At 49.6% G+C, this 17,621-nt stretch overlaps 2 protein-coding genes across 34 annotated transcripts in view; one reads left to right on the forward strand and one right to left on the reverse strand.

Annotated features, from left to right (window-relative positions):
• Positions 1-12,840, forward strand: part of CFAP92 (cilia and flagella associated protein 92 (putative)) — an 82,621-nt gene extending 69,781 nt beyond the window's left edge. For 24 of the 29 annotated variants that reach the window (XM_077993580.1, XM_028844516.2, XM_077993595.1 and 21 more), the window contains 4 exons: positions 6,085-6,249; positions 6,788-6,994; positions 7,073-7,229; positions 12,308-12,840. In XM_077993580.1, coding sequence (XP_077849706.1) covers positions 6,085-6,249; positions 6,788-6,994; positions 7,073-7,229; positions 12,308-12,342 — 564 coding nt within the window. In that variant the 3' untranslated portion in view covers positions 12,343-12,840. Of the gene's footprint in view, positions 1-6,084; positions 6,250-6,787; positions 7,230-12,307 lie in introns of those variants that run through there. The other 5 variants (XM_077993590.1, XM_077993593.1, XM_077993598.1 and 2 more) reach the window with 3 other exon arrangements.
• The window catches only part of ACAD9 (acyl-CoA dehydrogenase family member 9), a 29,939-nt gene continuing 21,860 nt past the window's right edge, over positions 9,543-17,621 (reverse strand). For all 5 annotated transcript variants that reach the window (XM_015130103.3, XM_001096856.5, XM_077993643.1 and 2 more), the window contains 7 exons: positions 16,442-16,570; positions 14,427-14,506; positions 13,601-13,727; positions 13,282-13,359; positions 12,548-12,676; positions 11,828-11,900; positions 9,543-10,154 (listed from right to left, as the gene is read on the reverse strand). In XM_015130103.3, coding sequence (XP_014985589.1) covers positions 10,054-10,154; positions 11,828-11,900; positions 12,548-12,676; positions 13,282-13,359; positions 13,601-13,727; positions 14,427-14,506; positions 16,442-16,570 — 717 coding nt within the window. In that variant the 3' untranslated portion in view covers positions 9,543-10,053. The remainder of the gene's footprint in view (positions 10,155-11,827; positions 11,901-12,547; positions 12,677-13,281; positions 13,360-13,600; positions 13,728-14,426; positions 14,507-16,441; positions 16,571-17,621) is intronic.

Here is a 17,621-nt window from a genome sequence, read left to right on the forward strand (position 1 = left end):
TGGTTCTTTAGGTCCCTGTCAGAACTAAAAGGATATTTTTCCCTGTAACATTTATCCTTTCCCATGCCCGTAAGCACAGAGTGTGCAACTGAACAATGGCGACATCCTCCAGTACTGATTGATTTTCTAATCGACCCCAATTAGGGCCAATTCCCATTAACTGTTCAAAGGAAACAGGCACAGGTGGCTTCACTTGTGTTTTCCCTTGCCTGAGTCTGAGCTTCATCAGCCCACCAAGTTTTAAACTGTAAATACTGAGATAGAGTGAGAACAGATTTTGTTAAAGTATCCCAATCATACGGTATTAACCTATTATCAAGAGCCACATTTTTAAATAAAGTTTGCACAAAAGAATTTGGCCCATATTGACTAATGGCTTCCTTAAATTTAATAACTTATAAGGAAAAGTGGTCCAATTGGCTATATTCTGTCCTCCTTCCTGGGTTATAGTAACTGGAAATTGCCATGTTTCAAGGTCTCCCTCAGCTCTAGCTTTTTGAATAGAATTTTGTATAGCACCACCAATTGCTCCATGTTTTAATGTTGTAACTACAGGAGCAGTAAGTTTTTCAGCTAATTCATTTTCATTAAGGGGAGAGGGAGGAGGTGACCATTCACTTAATTCAGCAGGCAGAGCTGACGAGCTAGTAAAATATACCTTTTTCAGTTTCTCCTTCTTTTCATAAACCTCTTCTGGTTTTTTGCTCCTCGCATTCAGAATCTGAAGTTAGTTTTTCACACTCGTCCTCCTCTTCCTCATGTGAATCTGCCTTATCTGTTTGAAATGGCTCAAGAGCTGCCTTTATTAGCGCCCACATTGACCAAACGGAAACTGGAATTTTTGCTCCATCTTTATATCCCTTTTTAAAATCTCTGCCAATTCTCTCCCATTCATCCAACTCCATAGTCCCTTGTTCTAGAAACCATGGGCAAAACTGTTCTACTGTACTAAAGAGTGATAACAAATTCTGAGTACTTTCACTCCCCCTCTTCGTAATAAATGCCTTAAGAAATTCAAATAAGCAGAATGTTTGCTTTCACTTTGTCCCATTGTTACCCTGGTTCTTCTGAGCCCTCAGCTTTCCTGAGCTTCTTTCAGTCGTCCTTAGGTGTCCTCTGACGATGCATCCTCTGCTTTCACACATCTAGCATTCCTTCGCCGGGGTCTTCATCACCTCACATTGGGCGCCAGGAATGTTGGGGTGATCAGACCCAACACCAGGCGATGGGGGCTAGGAAGTCCGGCAGAGTCAAAGGAATGAGACCAGAGTACATAAAATGGGACCAGGGGCCAACACTAGTATGGAGGCTGTGAAGGCCCTGAGCGCTGGAAGCCTACACTACTTACTGGTGATCAAAGAAGCAGGTGGTGAGGATGTGGGGGTTGAAAGAAAGCAGTGTATCAAGTGCATGATCTATAGCAGTGATGGTTTAGCATTTCCTCTGAAGCATATGGAACATGTTCTGCTACTTAAGATAATGGGAAACATGTTCTTCTAGTTTAAGATACAATCAACCTATGAGGCTGAGAGTGCTAGAAGCAAGGAGCCAGCAAGTCTAGACACATTCCAGAGGCCACGAGGGGTTTTATGACCTGAGCCCTGGATTCCATCCAAGCCACGCCGTCGTGGCTTGTGCCCTGGGTTTAGATTGTGGTGTGGCAGGGCAGCCTTCCACCCTTTGGCACAGAGCTTGGTGATCCAAAGGCCACAAGGGGTTTTAGACCCTGGATCCCAGACATGTTCCAAGACTCTTTTACATTATGTCAGACATGCAAGCCCTGTCTCAGCCTTTTTCCCCAACATTCAGCTTTTCTCCAACACTGTGTCCAAGCTGCAATTAAACCCATCCACTGGATCTTAACTTTAATGATGATTTCTCCAATTCTGTGATTTCCATTTACTTTTCCTATAGGTTCCAGGTGTCTGGTGAAATTCTCATTTTCATTTATTTTGATTAATCATAATTATTATCATTTCTTTTTTTTTTTTTTGAGATAGAGTCTCGCTCTTTCGCCCAGGCTAGAGTGCAGTTGGCTCACTGCAACCTCCGCCTCCTGGGTTCAAGCAATTCTCCCTGCCTCAGCCTTCCGAGTAGCTGGGACTACCTACTGCCACGCCCAGCTAATTTCTGTATATTTAGTAGAAACAGGGTCTCACCATGTTGGTTAGGCTGGTCTCTAACTCCTCACCTCAGGTGATTCACCCATCTCAGCCTCCCAAAGTGCTGCGATTACAAGCATGAGCCACCATGTCCAGACTAGTTTAATGTTCTTGTCTGATACTTCCAATATCTGGATTACCTCGGGTCTGTTTCTATTGTCTCTCTTTTTTCTTGGTTTCCATCTTTTCATCCTGTTTCCTGGCATGTCTGTTATTTTTTGTTAAATGGTAAAGAGTGTATTGAAAACTGTAGAGACTCTTGATGTCTTATTCCACAGATGATATAGCAGAAGACAGAGGACAGATAAATCTCCTTAATCAGAGTCAGGCTTGCCCTTACTCCTAAAGCACAGATTTTCTGAATTCTAAACTGGAGGCCTAGAGGTACCAGGGCCTTTCCTCCTTGGCACAATTTCCAATTTTGAAATCCAATTTTGTTTCCCTAGCAATGCAACATTTTCCAAAATACCTTCTTAGCTTCTTTTTCTGCTGACGTTCTTATTTCTGCCTTATCCATGTGCAACTTAGTAGTCAGTAAATCCCTTGAGAAAAAACTGCAAAAAGAAAATGGAACCACCATTATTTCCCTTTTCTCCAAATTCTTGGCCTCTCAAATCCTGGTTGCCTTGGTTGCTCTCCAGTGATGATAGATGTCTGTTTCTTCTTGTAATCCTGTCAGTTGTTTCTTAATATATTTTGAGACTATATTGCTAGGTGCATATATATTTACAAGTTATACCTTTTTGTTGTCCTCAATATACAATATCCTTTTGCCCCTTTTGATAGATTAACTTGAATTGTTTCAGCAGATATTAAGAATGCCATACAGCTTTTTTGTCTTTGCTTTCTGATGCCTTTTTGCCTAGTGTATATGCTGTCTCCCTTTAGCTGTCAAACCTGTATCTTTGTGTTGAAAGTTTTGTAGATAGCATATTGTTAGCTTTAAAAAAAAATCCAGGCTGGGTGTGGTGGCTCACACCTGTAATCCCAGCACTTTGGGAGGCTGAAGTGGGTGGATCTCTTGAGGTCAGGCGTTCAAGACCGGCCTGAACATGGTGAAATCCCATCTCTACTAAAAATACGAAATTAGCCAGGCGTGGTGGCACACGCCTGTAATCCCAGCTACTTAGGAGGCCAAGGCAGGATAATCACTTCATCTTGGAAGGCGGAGGTTAGAGTGAGCCAAGATCGCACCATTCCACTCCAGCCTGGGCAACAAGAGCGAAACTCTGTCTCAAAAAAAAAAAAAAATCCAATCTGAGATTCTTTATTTGGCAACCTTAACACTAATTACTGTTAGATGAGGCATTTTTGCCACCTAATCTACTTTTAAACCCTCCATTCCTGTGTTCTTTGGGTAGATCAAGTTTTCTTCTGTGGACTTGTTATACGTTCTTTGTTTTTAAGGTGGTTATCCTGAAGACCATATGGTTAGGCATTCCTACTGAACTGTTAAAACTCATAATTGTTAAACTCATAAGACTATATTCCCTTTGTAAGACAAATAGTACATTCTCATCCCTCTTATCTCATCTCCTACCCATAAAACACCATCCCTTTTATAGTCTCTAGAATTTCAGTTTCAGGCTCTGAAATTTTACTTTTTCCTAGTCCTTTTAAGACAACTTTACTAGGATACTGGACATTACTTGCTAACCTTGAATCCTCCTGCATGTTCCTCCTCCATTTTGAATTTTTTCCCATGAGTTTTGTTTTGTTTGTTTGTTTTTCTGAGATGGAGTCTCGCTCTGTCACCCAGGCTAGAGTAGAGCGGCATGATCTCAGCTTAATGCAACCTCCACCTCCTGGGTTCAAGCAATTCTCTTGCCTCAAGTGGCTGGGACTACAGGCATGTGCTACCATGCCCAGCTAATTTTTGTATTTTTTAGTATGGAAAAGGTTTCACTATGTTGGCCAAGCTGGTCTCGAACTCCTGACCTCAGATATCTGCCTGCCTCAGCCTCCCAAAGTACTGGGATTACAGGTGTAAGCCATCACACCCGGCCCCAAGAGTTTTTAAAGGAGGGTTTTGTTTAAAACCTAAGGCCTTGTAAACCTAAGCATATGCCCTCACAATTAGGTTGCCTGGATATGAAATTCTAGGTTGAAGTTAATTTACCTTGTTGCTGTTGTGGATCTGATCACAAGTGATACTTTTTTCTTTACAGGTGGCCTGCTCTTTTCCTCTAGAAGCTTTGAGAGTTTATCTTTGTATTTGTTTGCTTAAATCCCACTAATAACAGTGTACCCAGGCTTGGAAGTTTTGTCTTTTCTGACATTCATTATTTCTTCAAATTTTCTTGTTCTCACTTTTCCCCTCCTTTTGGGACTTCTATTATTGGGATGTTATTTCCATCCTCTATGCTCAGTTTCTAATTTTATCTTTTTATACAGGACTGCTTTCTGACAGCATATCTCAAGTGGATCTTCCAGTTCATTCATTCGTTCTACAACAGTATCACTTCTGCAATATATCTTTCTCTTGTCTTCTATTTCAACTATTTTCATACTCAATACTTTTTCTTTTAGTCTTACTTCTGCTTCATATTGCTATCTTCACTCTTATTTTAAAATAATTTCTTGTGTTAAATTCTTGGCCCATCTTTTCCAATAATTTAGCTTCAGTTGTTCAGTCTGTGGCCTTTTTTAATACTGTTACGTACTTCTCCAGCATCGACTTTTGCTCTGAGTCCAAATTATCCTGCAGGTGTCACCCCTTGGCAGAGAATCTCAGGCACCCAGAACAACTACGGAACACTGTTTGCTTTCCCTCTAACAAGCATTAGTTCAGAATTTCAACTTCAAATTTTAAGAAAGGAGTAACATGGAAAGAAGAATCTGTCCCCCTAGGTTGTAATTCACCAATTCTAGGATTTGGAAGGAGCAGGGACTTCTAGGAATGGCAGACTGAGAAACTCAGATCAACTCCCCACCTAAGGATAACTAAAAAAACTCGACACATCAAGAAATATTGATTGAAGTTCCGTGTGGGCCATGACAGGATCCTTGCTTTACGTGGCATCCCTAGTATAATCTTCTCGCAGGTGCTCCAAAGTCTGAGGACCTAGACCTGTCTTTGCCTTGCATCCCTGTTGCCTGGACAGTCTGTTCTTTCATGTGTGTGAATCGCAGATTTTGTCCTCCCCTGATTATTCTGCATTCTTGTGCAGAAATTCCTCAATGATTCCAAAGTCAAGCCACTGTATTTGAGCTAAGGTCACCATCTTGTGCTAAAAAGATTTTTAAAGGTAAAAGATGGTATTTTGCTGAAGGTTACTGTGAAATATGCATATGAAACACTGCACAGTGCCCAACAATTTAGAGTGGTAACTTTTCCCAGTTCTCCCTTGTTTTGGGTCCCAGCCACCTTTCCCCCCAGCCTTCTGTGTTGTCTTTTATCTCCTTCCACATTTCTATTTTCATTCACAAAGAAAGCCAACAGACCATCATATTTCCCTCTGTTCAGGGAAGAGTTCCCATTTCCATACTGGGCCTGCTGGAGAGAATGAGGGTCATGCTCCTTACACACACTTGACAGTTAACCACGGTCAAGGACGGCAGTCCTTGCTGCTTTAGGTTGTAATATCCCATCCACACTCTCCTACTTCTGACCATGTGAGACAGAAATTCTGTCTTTATCACAAGCTGGTTGGGAGATGAGTGGTCACATGATATGTGTTCCAGTTACAGTGATCTTAAGGGTCTCAATTTTTTGGTCCTCTTAAATTCCATTTTGGATAGTGAGAGGTTGGACTAGTGGCCCTTTGCCCTGGTTCTACAATGAAATAACAGCACCAGTATTGAAGAATCAATCAATACCTGCACCACAGCTATGTCCCAGAGATCATCTCACTGCCTATGAGCTGGCAGTTGGGGGTGAGGATGACCTGGTGTGGGTAGTGACTGGTGTCTCTTTCTTCAGAAAAACATCACAGAAGCCTACCAGGTCAGCAAGAAGCCTCCAAAGTCCGTGGCGAAGGTGATTAAAATTTCAGCCCCTGCCAACAAGGCCGTCTACAACTATAGTATCCAGACCATGAATTCTACAGAGCTTGCCAAGAAGCAGCTGTATCAAGAGATGGCCAAGGTGAGAGACCCAGACAGGATGATGGCAGCTGGCAAATCCCATGAATTCTTTCCTCTGACCACACCTGCCTGGAGGTCAGCGGGGGATCTCAGGTATACAGATGAAAGCCAATCATGCTAGGGGAAGTAGACAAGGCTCAGATGTTGAGAAATGTTCTCTTCCACACTAAATGAGAATCCTCCACACTGAGGGTGAGCCCGAGATCCTCAATGGAAGCTCAGATGTACATGAAGGAGAACAACTGTAGCATCCTTACCTCTGGGGTACACTTTATGATTGCTGCTTATGAAGGCAGCTACCAACAGAAGGGAAAGCCATGGTTTAGGCTTCCAGCACACATTAACTTCAGGAAACGGCTTCTCCCATCAAAGGGGACAATAATATGACCCTTACAGGGCTGCTGCACAGTCATTTCCTCTCAATGCACTATTTACGTCATCAGGAACTATGATTATGCCCCCAGCTGTTTCTGATTCCTACAAGAAATCCAAGATTGCTATCAGCCCTTCTACCCCAACCTGTCTGCCCCCATTTCTAGGAGCCAAGAAAGAGATTCACGTACTCACAGGATTACCTCTCAGCCATGGTGGAGCCCCTGGACTTGAAGGAAGAGGAGAAGAAAGCCCAGAAGAAATCCCGCCAAGCCTGGCTCACAGCCAGGGGATTCCAAGTGACAGGTCTTCAGAGCGACACTGAAGGCAGCTTTCAGGATCTCAAGCTGCCACCCATCAAAGAGCTGAATGAGGTCCACAGGGAAGAGCAGGGTCTCAGGTGGGGTGTCCATAGGGACCTTTCTCCTGATTTACTTACTCCCCCAATTTAGGAGTGGAAGGAAAACTCCCTGTTTGCTAACGTACTGGAGCCTGTGTTGGATCGAGACCGATGGAGCTGGGACAGGCACCACGTGGACTTTGATCTGTACAAGAAGCCACCACCTTTCCTCAAGCTGCCCCCTTCGCCTGTACCAACTCCTGTAACAGGTAACAGGCAAGGCTTTGCCAAGCTGGGCCTCCTGATGCCGTGGGCAGGCAGGAGCTCTGTGCCACTCTGCATCTTCAGTGGTATCCATTTTGTTTACGCTATCAACCAAACTTTCTTTTTTTTTTTTTTTTTTTTTTTTTTTTTTTTTTTTTTTGAGACGGAGTCTCGCTCTGTCGCCCAGGCTGGAGTGCAGTGGCGCGATCTCGGCTCACTGCAAGCTCCGCCTCCCGGGTTCCGCCATTCTCCTGCCTCAGCCTCCCGAGTAGCTGGGACTACAGGCGCCCACAACCGCGCCCGGCTAATTTTTTGTATTTTTAGTAGAGACGGGGTTTCACCGTCGTCTCGATCTCCTGACCTTGTGATCCGCCCGCCTCGGCCTCCCAAAGTGCTGGGATTACAGGCGTGAGCCACCGCGCCCGGCCCAACCAAACTTTCTATGCTAAAAAAATCAAGATGCAGAACGGGTCTGATAGAAGAGATTGAATGTTGGGCTGGAACTCAGACCAGGATTCTAGTCCTAAGTGTGGCATTTGTGTGACTTCAGGCAAATCCCTTCATGCCCTGGGCCTGGTTTCTTGGCTATAAAGTGGGAAAGTTGGAAGACAGGTCTAAAGGCTTCCTGAGCTTCAACACTATTACCCATGACTGATCTCTAGGTGTCCAGCCAAGAGCTGAGGGCAGAGGCTCTGGGCTTTACTGGGACCTTCCAGCTGCAAAGATACTGACAGTTCTTCCTGTGGGGGAAAGGCGGAGACAGGAAACGTAGGTCTTCCTACACCAGTCCCTCCAAGTCCTCTCCCTCTTTATCCCTGCTTATGAAAATTGATCTCAGGATCATCTAGAGGTTAACATAGAATCCAAACTTGTCAGTTAACAGAGCCAGAACCTTTGTTCAGGGAGAACGAGACATGAACCTATCTAACAACAAGGTCTGCCAGAGAAACCTCTCCCAGAAAACTAGGTCAGGTGAAAATGACGGCTTGCTTTCCTTCTCGACTCTTAAGGACAGCTGATCACAGCTCCATGGAAGTGCTAACAAGTTTGCCAAAATGTCACTTTCTCCATTTGCCTTGACTTCGCTCCCTCCCTCCCCAGTAGGCCCTAGATCTCCCAGGCTGCCTGAAGAGACCTGGTCTCTGTGGGCATGTCTCAGGCCCACAGTTACTGCTGTGGCTCTCAAGGAGGCTCCAGCTAGGAGAGCTGTCTAGCCTAAGAACACAAGGCTTTTCCTTGGTAAGAATGCTTCCTAGTGAGCTCCACTGCCAGCCTTCCCAGCAAAAGTCTCCTGGGGGTTTCACTGGTGAAATCATTTAAGAAACACATGCTGGGGTCTCCTCTTCCCACAACATGCTTAAGAAAAGTTAGCAACTACAGATGAGAGGGACAGGCTTGAACTGGTCGCTAGGCCTTTTCAACCCAGATGGATGAATGGAGAATTTGCTGCTGACCAAGGCCTTACACACCACCAGCCTAGAGTGAAGCCCCCTTCCAGAGGTCTGCCTGGAAGTGGGGTGGGTCTGACAGCCCCTCCCCAAACTTCCCCTGTGCAAAGAATGTCCAAGCAGCCTTTTGTCCAGAGGTATGCATGCTTCATTTTGTGCAAAATGCTTCCTTGCTATCATTAACAAAACAGAACTTTAGGTTTCACTGAGAGGTTATTTACATGGTCACAATATTTAGAAACTTTCTCGTTTTAAAAACTAGTTACCAAACCCCTGGCACAATGCTCAGGCCAGCCCCGCTCAGCCAGCTCAGCTCTCCAAGTTCCCAATCTCCTCCTTGCCTATTTCCAGCATCACAGTAAATTGGGAATATACTTGGAGGAAAAAGAGCTGGCCACTTTCTCTGTGCTCAAGGGAATGTCCACCATAGGCATTTTAGAGCTCCAGACCACCCAAGGACCATACCAAAGCTTAAAGTCCACCACAGTGAGCATGCTGGGACCCAGTGTATCTTGCAAGCGCCAGTAAAAGGGAGGCTGGAGAAATGCAAAGACCTGCTGGGACAGCCTGGAGATACCATTCATCCTCTCCTCAAGAGTAGAGGCCAGTTTTGTAAAGAAATTAAAGTCCCTAGGTGCGTACCTCAGCTGAGGCAGCCTCCCTATCTCCTGAGGAGGATAAAAACTAAGGGCTCATAACTCCAAGGCATTGTGGACTGCACTGTGTCTGCTCCTTAGCGTTCTGGGCCCTCCTTGCAGAGTGAGGACAAAGGGGACCCGAGGCCATCAACAAAGGGTGGTTCTCAGGGTCCTGCTGTCACCCATTAAATGCTGGTTCTGAGGAACAGTGTGACAAGTACAGCAAAGGCTAAGAGTGCACAGATTGTGACATTTTATATTCTTCTTTAAATGGTTCCTGGTACATGTTTTAAGTGCCTCTGCTTCTAGTTTAAATGAATGACCCAGACACAGCTTTCAAGCTGTTTCTTAGAGAATGTGTGGTTGAGCAGAAATGGCTATCCACACCTGACACAGGTCCCCACCCACCTCACGCCCTGGAGGCAGCAGCTCAAGCCCCAGTTTCCACTATGGTGTCTCCTCAATGACCAGAATACCCGCCAGTTCCAGAGGTCGGCAATTCCATTCTCTCTCTCCGGCTCAGTTCAGAAGCTGTGATGGTCCTGTTAGAGAGCACTCCTGCAGGTCGAAACCTGGAATAGGCTCTCCCAGGCCAGGAGACAACCCTTCAGGTGCAGACAGGGAACAAATGGCTCAACCCGTGATAATGCCAAGTTGTAACACCTTCTGAAAAAAGAGTGACAGTCATCCAGCAACGGGCCATGGGTGGGGGTGGGCAGCAGCAGGGGACACTCTCCCCTGCCTCAGCATGTCCTGTCCAGAGGGTGGGCACAGATATAGGCTCGCTTCTCAAGGATCTGCTGGGACACTTTCTTAATCTGCTCATCTAGGTTTTCTGGAGCATCTGGGAAGGAAAAGGAAAGATGGTGGGTGATACTTCTGCATTGTGATAAGACAAACATGGCTGAAGTGGGGGCATTTTTCCACAAAGTCAGCCCACCCACCATGAAGCAGCCCTAAGGGTGACCCCCTCCTCCAAACCCCCAGCAAGTGATTCAGGGCTGTAGGGAGAGAAGGGCACAGCTTCATTCTCAGTTACAAAGGACTCATCCTGCTCATTTCTAAGCCCCAGATCTCGTGGGGTGGAGCCGGCACTTGCTCCATAAACAGCCCATCTGTGATTCCAGCCCACTGGAGGAGAAACCATTTCAGCATCCTCCACAGCACATAACCTGTCAGCACTCGGGGGGAGGGGGGGCGGTCTGGGCTACCCCCAGGGCTAGGACCTGCAAAAAATCATATGCCACTCTCGGCGAGTGCCACAGTGCTGGCGCCTACCCCCGTCACTTGGCAACAGGACTGGGCTCTGCAGGGACACTGATCCAGAGCCTCAGGCCAACAGGACTGTGAGGGTCAGAGGTAGACTGAGCTGGGCATTCCCAGATGTGGTCAAGTGGCTATAGAAGAGGAAGAGCACTGCAGACAGACCAGGGAGCACGAGCAAAGCCCTCTGTTCTCTAGGCCAAGGCCTGAGACCTCTGCAGGGCACTGCAAGGTCATTTTGGATGGGTCGCAGTGGGTAAAGGGGCAGGTAAAATGCTGTATCCAGAATCAGGTACAACCTGGCGCTCCTCCCTTCATAAGCCTTCCCCAGACAGCTTCGAGAATACAGCCAGGGCCAGGCACAGTGGCTCACGCCTGTAATCCCAGCATTTTGGGAAGCCAAGTAGGCGGATCACCTGAGGTTAGGAGTTGGAGACCAGCCTGGCCAACATGGTGAAACCCTGCTTCTACTAAAAATACAAATATTAGCTGGGCATGGTGGTGCATGCCTGTAATCCCAACTACTCAGGAGGCTGAGGCACAAGAATTGCTTGAACCCAGGAGGTGGAGGTTGCAGTGAGCCAAGATCGTGCCACACTGCATTCCAGCCTGGGTGACAAAGTGAGACTATGTCTCCAAAAAAAAAAAAAAGAATACAGCCAGGCATGCTGGGCAGATGCCAGGGGTCCTGCACAAAGGGCTCTGCACTTGCTCAATCTAAAATTGCCTTGGCAGGCAGGGCGCGGTGGCTCATGCCTGTAATCCCAGCATTTTGGGAGGCTGAGGCAGGCAGATCATCTGAGGTCAGGAGTTCGAGACCAGTCTGGCTAACATGTTGAAACTCTGTTTCTACTAAAAATACAAAAAATTAGCTGGGCGTGGTGGTGTGCACCTGTAATCCCAGCTACTCGGGAGGCTGGGGCAGAAGAATCGCTTGAACTGAGGAGGTGGAGTTTGCAGGGAGCCGAGATTGCACCATTACACTCCAGCTTGGGCAACAAGAGCGAAACTCCATCTCAAAATAAATAAATATAAATAAATACAACTACCTTCGTGAATGGGGCAGGTTTGCACCTACAGTGCCTGGCGGGCACTGCTGCAGCTAAGCCCAGGCCTACCCGGGCCCTCACTCAAGGTAAAGGTCTGTGAGTAGCCAGCAGGCTCTGGGAGCTTGACAGGGTCCAGAAACAGCTCACCCTCAATAGGGGCCTAGAAGTGGGCCCTTCCTTCCCTCCCCCAAGACATGCCACTCACACTTGTCCAGCTGAGAGAGGCTGAAGAGATTCTGGAAGTAAGCTTCCACGCAGAAGGTGTTGGCCAAGAGAACCTGCCAGAACCAAGGACAGAAAAGATATGCCCAAATTCCTGGAATCTGACCTCTGAGCTTCAAAAACCCAGCCTATCAGCCAAACTGGGTAGCATGGCAGGGGTGAAAAGGCCTGGCTCAGGAGTCACCCCGTCTCAGGTTCTAATTCCAGCCCCAACCCAACAGCCTTTCCCCAACAGCAAGTGACTTAATATCTCTGAGCCTGTTTCCTCTGAGAGGCAGATGTCACAATCCTGGTATCTGCAGGCACTCTGGGAAGTGCAGGCAGAGATCCTGGTACACAGTGGGTCCTCAGACACTGCACCGCCTCCCCCCAGCAGAGTGGGCAATGTGCAGGGTCTGCCCCTCACTGGGGGTCAGGGCACTGGGATCGGGAACCCCTGTCACTCACCCGCCTCTTCTCTCAGGCAGGAAGAAGAAAAGGAACGGCCCCATCTCCTGAACAGCACAGACCCTCCCACAGCCACCGCATGGTGAACTTGCACAGCCTCCCCCACAGCCTCTCCCTGCAGGACCTTTGGATACCCCCTCAACTGGCCCAGCCCTCCCCCACACCCGCCCACACCCTCCTCAACAATTAACTTCATTAAAGTGCAGCAGGACAGATGCCAGCAGCCAGGCCCTGTGTGAGGCTAGGCTGGACTCACCTCATGGTCGTGGTTGCGTAGCCCGATGCGGATGGAGCGACTGGCCCGCGACAGCACAGCCGTCATGCCATAGAGGTTGATGAGGATGTTGGCCACCCGCTTCAGCACCAGCTGCTCCTCCATGATTGTCTGGGATCACAGAGGCTCTGAGTGGGGACTCACTACCTAGACCAGTCCCCCACACGGTCCCTCCCTGGGCTGCATCTCTGCCTGTCTTAGTTTCCTGTGTTCCTTGAGAAAGTGGAGCCAATAAAGCCTTTCCCTTCAGGTCATGGGAGAACGGCTCCCAGCCACCTTCTGTTTTCCCTTCTCTTTGATCTCTAGATTCAGGGAGGAGGTTAAGGCAAGACCTGGTCCCAGAAACTTGGCTGAGACCAGAAGCCAGTGCTTACTGTGCTACTGTCACCTTCAGCAGCAAGGGCCCCACCAATCAGGTCCCTAGATTCAGGCCCCAGGTGGGGCTGCCCTCCCGATTCTAGGGAGCCTCTCTACCTGAAAGGTGCACAGAAAAACACTGCAGAAAACTCACCCAGCAAGGGTGCCCCTCCAAGTAGCTAAGTGGGCCCCAGGACAGGCTGACAAAGTCAGCCTGACCTCACCACCCCATCCCTCCAGGGCGATCAAGATTTCTGTTCTAGGCCTGGTCCCAAAGGATGCTTGACAAAAAGTAGTCTCATGAATGCTGGCCAAATTGGGGGACCGGTTGCGACCCAGGCCTGGGAGGGCCTGGTTACCTTGCCAAAGCGGAGCAGCAGTGTCTCCACGGTCTGGCCGAAGTAGTAGGTGTTCTCCTCAAACTTGTTGGCACTGTCCTATTAACCAAGACAGGAGTCAGTTCAGCACCTCATCCCTACAGTGCCCTGTCCTGTCCCACAGTCCGGGTACCAGGCAAAGATGCCCCATCTGAGGGAGGCAATCCAGGGTGTCATGGACTAGCTGGTGTTCCCCAGCCTCCCCTGGAGGAGCCCAGACCCCCCACAGTGAGATCTTTTCTGCCATGAGATCTGGCAGAAGGGCACTGAAGTAGGGGGTATGCCTGTTAGGCCCACTTACCGCAAGACTGGGGTGCACAACTCCATGGTTGCCTGTCAGTCCCAGGTCCACAGTTCGGCCCAGGGAGTCCCGAAGCTTCCGGCCAATGGTCTCCATGACTGTGGTCACTTTGGCCTGTTTAAACTCACTGCAGAAAGTCCATGGTCCTGTGACTGGAGGCCTCACTGCTGGCTCTCACTGTCCAGCAACACGGCCCACTTGGCACCCAGAAGCTCCGTGCCCCTCCCTGGCCTGGATATGCCGGGCCTCTGGCTACAGGCTGAACCCCTCAACCAAACCACCTGCCGGAGAGCACCCAGTCGCCTCAAGGGAGCCACACATGGTAAGGGGTGGAGTCACAGCCAGCTTCCCAGCAGCTGTCTCCTGTGAAGGAGACAAAATGCTACCAGCAACCTGTACTTAGTCTCCAGCAGTGATTTGGGATTGCTGTGCCCCTAGGATGGGGGTGGAGGGGGGCAGGAGGGGAAGAAGGGCAGAGAAGAAAAACACTGGTCTTATGTTGGCTGTGAGGCCTGGCACCTTTAAGGGGACACCTGTCATTCTTCAGATTCTGAAAAACCAGCTGCCTCCAGTGTGAGGGACCAGAGCGGGGATACGGTGTTCACATTGGAGCTGTAGGGTAGTGTGGCCATAAGGGCAGGGCAGCGAGGGCTTCCCTGGGGAATAAGCCCCCAACTACCACAGGGGAAGGTCCCCTCCACAAGGCTGCGCCACACCCCCATGCCCCCACTCGAGGTCAAGGCAGCTCTTTCCTCCCACTGCCTTGGACTGGCCCCTGCTGGGCAGGTATAGGCTCTGAGAAGCACACAGTGACAATGGTACTTACCGGATCCTGGCAGTCAGGATGCGGCCAGCATGCTGCAGACCCGTCAGGGCGATGTACATCCGGAGAATCTCATTGGTTCCCTGTGGCCAGTAGTGTAGAGGTCAAAGGCTGCCCCCCAGCCAGGCAGCCATGGTAGTGCCATATGTGCTGGGTAGGCCCAGCCACTGCCTGCTTGCCCATGCCACAGAAGCCACTGCTCCTGAAGTAGCTGGGAACAGGGCTCTGACCAGGGCTCAGAGAGTACACAGGGATGAGGAGGAGGTGACCAGATGGCCATGGGCTCCCGCTGGGACCCTCTACTGCTTGGTGACCAGCTTCACGTGTCAAGCCTTTCTCCAAGTCTCCAGGTCCTCTTTAAAATGGAAACCAACTTTCCCTGGGTGGTAAGGGGTGCTGATGCCTGGGGCTCAGCCAGTGCCGGACAGACATTGCTGGCTCCAGGTGGAGGCCAGATTCCTAACAGAAGCCACAAATTGCTGAGTGGCAGCTAGAAGCTCCTCAGTGCCAGGTGTCAACACCCAGAGGGCCACATGCTCCCCACTCCCCCAACCTATGATTCTGATCAGTGAGAGGCCGGTGGGCTTCTGCCCACTCTGCACAATGGAGATGTGCGTCAGGTGCAGGGGCCTGACCCAGGCTACACAGCCAGCACCAGGGACTGAGGACTGTCCTCTGCAGCCAGGCAGAAAACACAGACAGCAGGACTCCCTACAGGAAAAGAGGGGACCGCAGAGGCCTCCTGGCAGAACCACCCAGCTCCGAGCAGGCTCCAGACAGGAGGTACCACCCCACATTGAGAGCCCTGTGTTCTTCCAAGGCCTCGAGGGCTTCCTGAACCCTGCTGACCACCCCAGTCCTGGAGAACTCCAGCCCTCCCGGGCTGAGGGAAGGGCATTTGGAGAAGGCCCTTTGCAAGGCTGAGACCACTCCAGTGCCCTCAGGCTGGCCCCTGCCCCATATGTCCACTACAACAGTGGAGATGGCTGGAACCCAATGGACAGGCCGGGAACAAAAGCAGCCAAGGAGGCTTCCCACTGGACAGGACGGCCCAGGAGACAAGACTACACTCCCGGAGGCTGATGATGTCCCCTCATTACCAGACCTGCTGCTCAGGCCCAAACCCTCTCCCTGTCTCAGGCTGCCTCCTGTATACCCATGCCCACCATCACATCCCACCCATCCTGCTATGCTCTCTTAGGTCTAGCCTCTCCCTCCCAGCAGGAGACCCCCTGGCCTCTGGCCTCATCCCTGTAACTCACTCTCCACATGAGCCCCATCCATATGTCCGGCACTTGCTGAGCCCCTGGGGGAATTTCCCACAATACAGATACAACCAAATAATGCCCTGCTTACAGATGTTTTATGGCTTCCAAATTCCTCTGCTGTCAGTCAAGGTCCTCCACACTCTGGCTACTTTTTTAGCCTTCCCGTGTACCTTCTTCAACACCCCCAAACCCACTACCTGCCCCAGCCCACCTGGCAGGACTGACTGCTGCTCCCAGAAAGCCCTTCACTCTCTCTTCATTCACCTTGATGATCAGTCCCATCTGGGCCTGGCATGCTCTATTACCCTGCCCTCAGGGACAAACTGCCCTCTCCCCGGCCCTGGTCAAAGCCCTTTTTTTTCTGCCCCTAAGGGCATGCTTCACAAAACTCTGGCTGCCTCTGGAGGACGCCCGCTCCCTGCCTCTTTGTGTACTTGCACTCTGTCATTCCCCTTGGTCGGCCCTGCTACACAATCAGAACACAGCACCCAAAAACATCTCTGTGGCCCCAATTCCCTCCCCTGCCACCAGGCACATGCTAACTGAACTGACTCCTCAGGCTTGTGACTTCATGGAGGGCAGCAATCAGGAATGAGACGTGCCAGGGCTAGGAGAGCCCTTGAGAGCCATTGAGAGCATAAGACCCAGCCCTGGGCCGCGGGGGCCTCTGTGAGGCCCTGAGCAGCATCTTCAGGACCAGGCAGGGTCCTGGGGGTGGAGCACAGCTTAGCTGGTGGCAGGGCCACTCACCTCAAAGATGAGGAGGATGCGGGTGTCACGTAGTATGCGCTCGTACGGATAGTCCTTCGTGTAGCCCAAGCCCCCGAGGATCTGCAGCGCCTCACTCACACACTGCCAGGCAGCTTCGGAGCTGAACACCTGTGGGGTGTCACACCGAATCCTTTCCAAAAGGAAGACCTACGCTGCAGGGAGCTGGGTGGCTGGGGAGCCATGGGAGGCACCAGGGTTTGGGGAGGAGATCGGCCAGGGAGGGACTTGAGGGGTGATGTGGACAAGTCCTTTGCCTTCCTTGACCACACTGGCCAGCTTGTATTCCCCACCCCACCGTGACCTTCTGTACCTCTGGGCCCACCTTCATCCTATCTGCACCTGGCTTAGCTCCTGTTCCTTTAAAACCCACCTAAGATCTCCCCCTCCCGAGAAAACCTGACCTGTTCCTGCCCAGTCCCAGCGGCCATGACTTCTTTCTGTCTGTGCACACTATAAGTGCCTTGGGGGCAGACAAACTGCCATATTTAGCCCTAGGTTTAGTATCTGGAAGAAGTTGGCTACAGCAAACTAACGTCTGTGGTCACTGCTCAAGGGTGACAAGAAAACGAGATGATAAAACACATGCAAATGCACCCAGTACACAGCCTGCACCTAGAAAAGACTCAAACACGGCCCAAGATGCCCAACCTTTTATTATTATTATTATTATTTTTTATTTTTTCAGGGACCTTGCCACTTCAGGATCCCAACCTTTTAGGTAGACTTTCCTGCCCACACCAGGACGTTTGCTTCTGTAAGCTGCCATACCTCTCACCATTTCTCTCAAGAGCTCAATTCCAGAGATCAGCTTAAAAACAATTGTTGGGGGAACAAAGTAGGGTCCCCCAAAGGGTGGCCATCTTTTTTATTACAGCTAAAAAATGACACCCTCTACCCTGAACAAAACAAAAGCAAACTCTATTATCTACTTCAACCAAGTAAGATGCTCTTCCCACCTCAGCCTCTCAGGTAGTTGGGACTACAGGAATGTGCCACCATGCCAGCTAATTTCTGTATTTTTTGTAGAGATGGGGTTTCACCATGTTGCCCAGACTCGTATACTTTTTCTTTTTTTTTTTTTGAGATGGAGTTTTGCTCTTGTTGCCCAGGCTAGTGTGCAATGGCACAATCTTGGCAACCTCCACCACCCTCCCCGGGT

The sequence above is a fragment of the Macaca mulatta genome, chromosome 2 (assembly GCF_049350105.2).
Source record: "Macaca mulatta isolate MMU2019108-1 chromosome 2, T2T-MMU8v2.0, whole genome shotgun sequence".
Lineage (NCBI taxonomy): Eukaryota > Metazoa > Chordata > Mammalia > Primates > Cercopithecidae > Macaca > Macaca mulatta.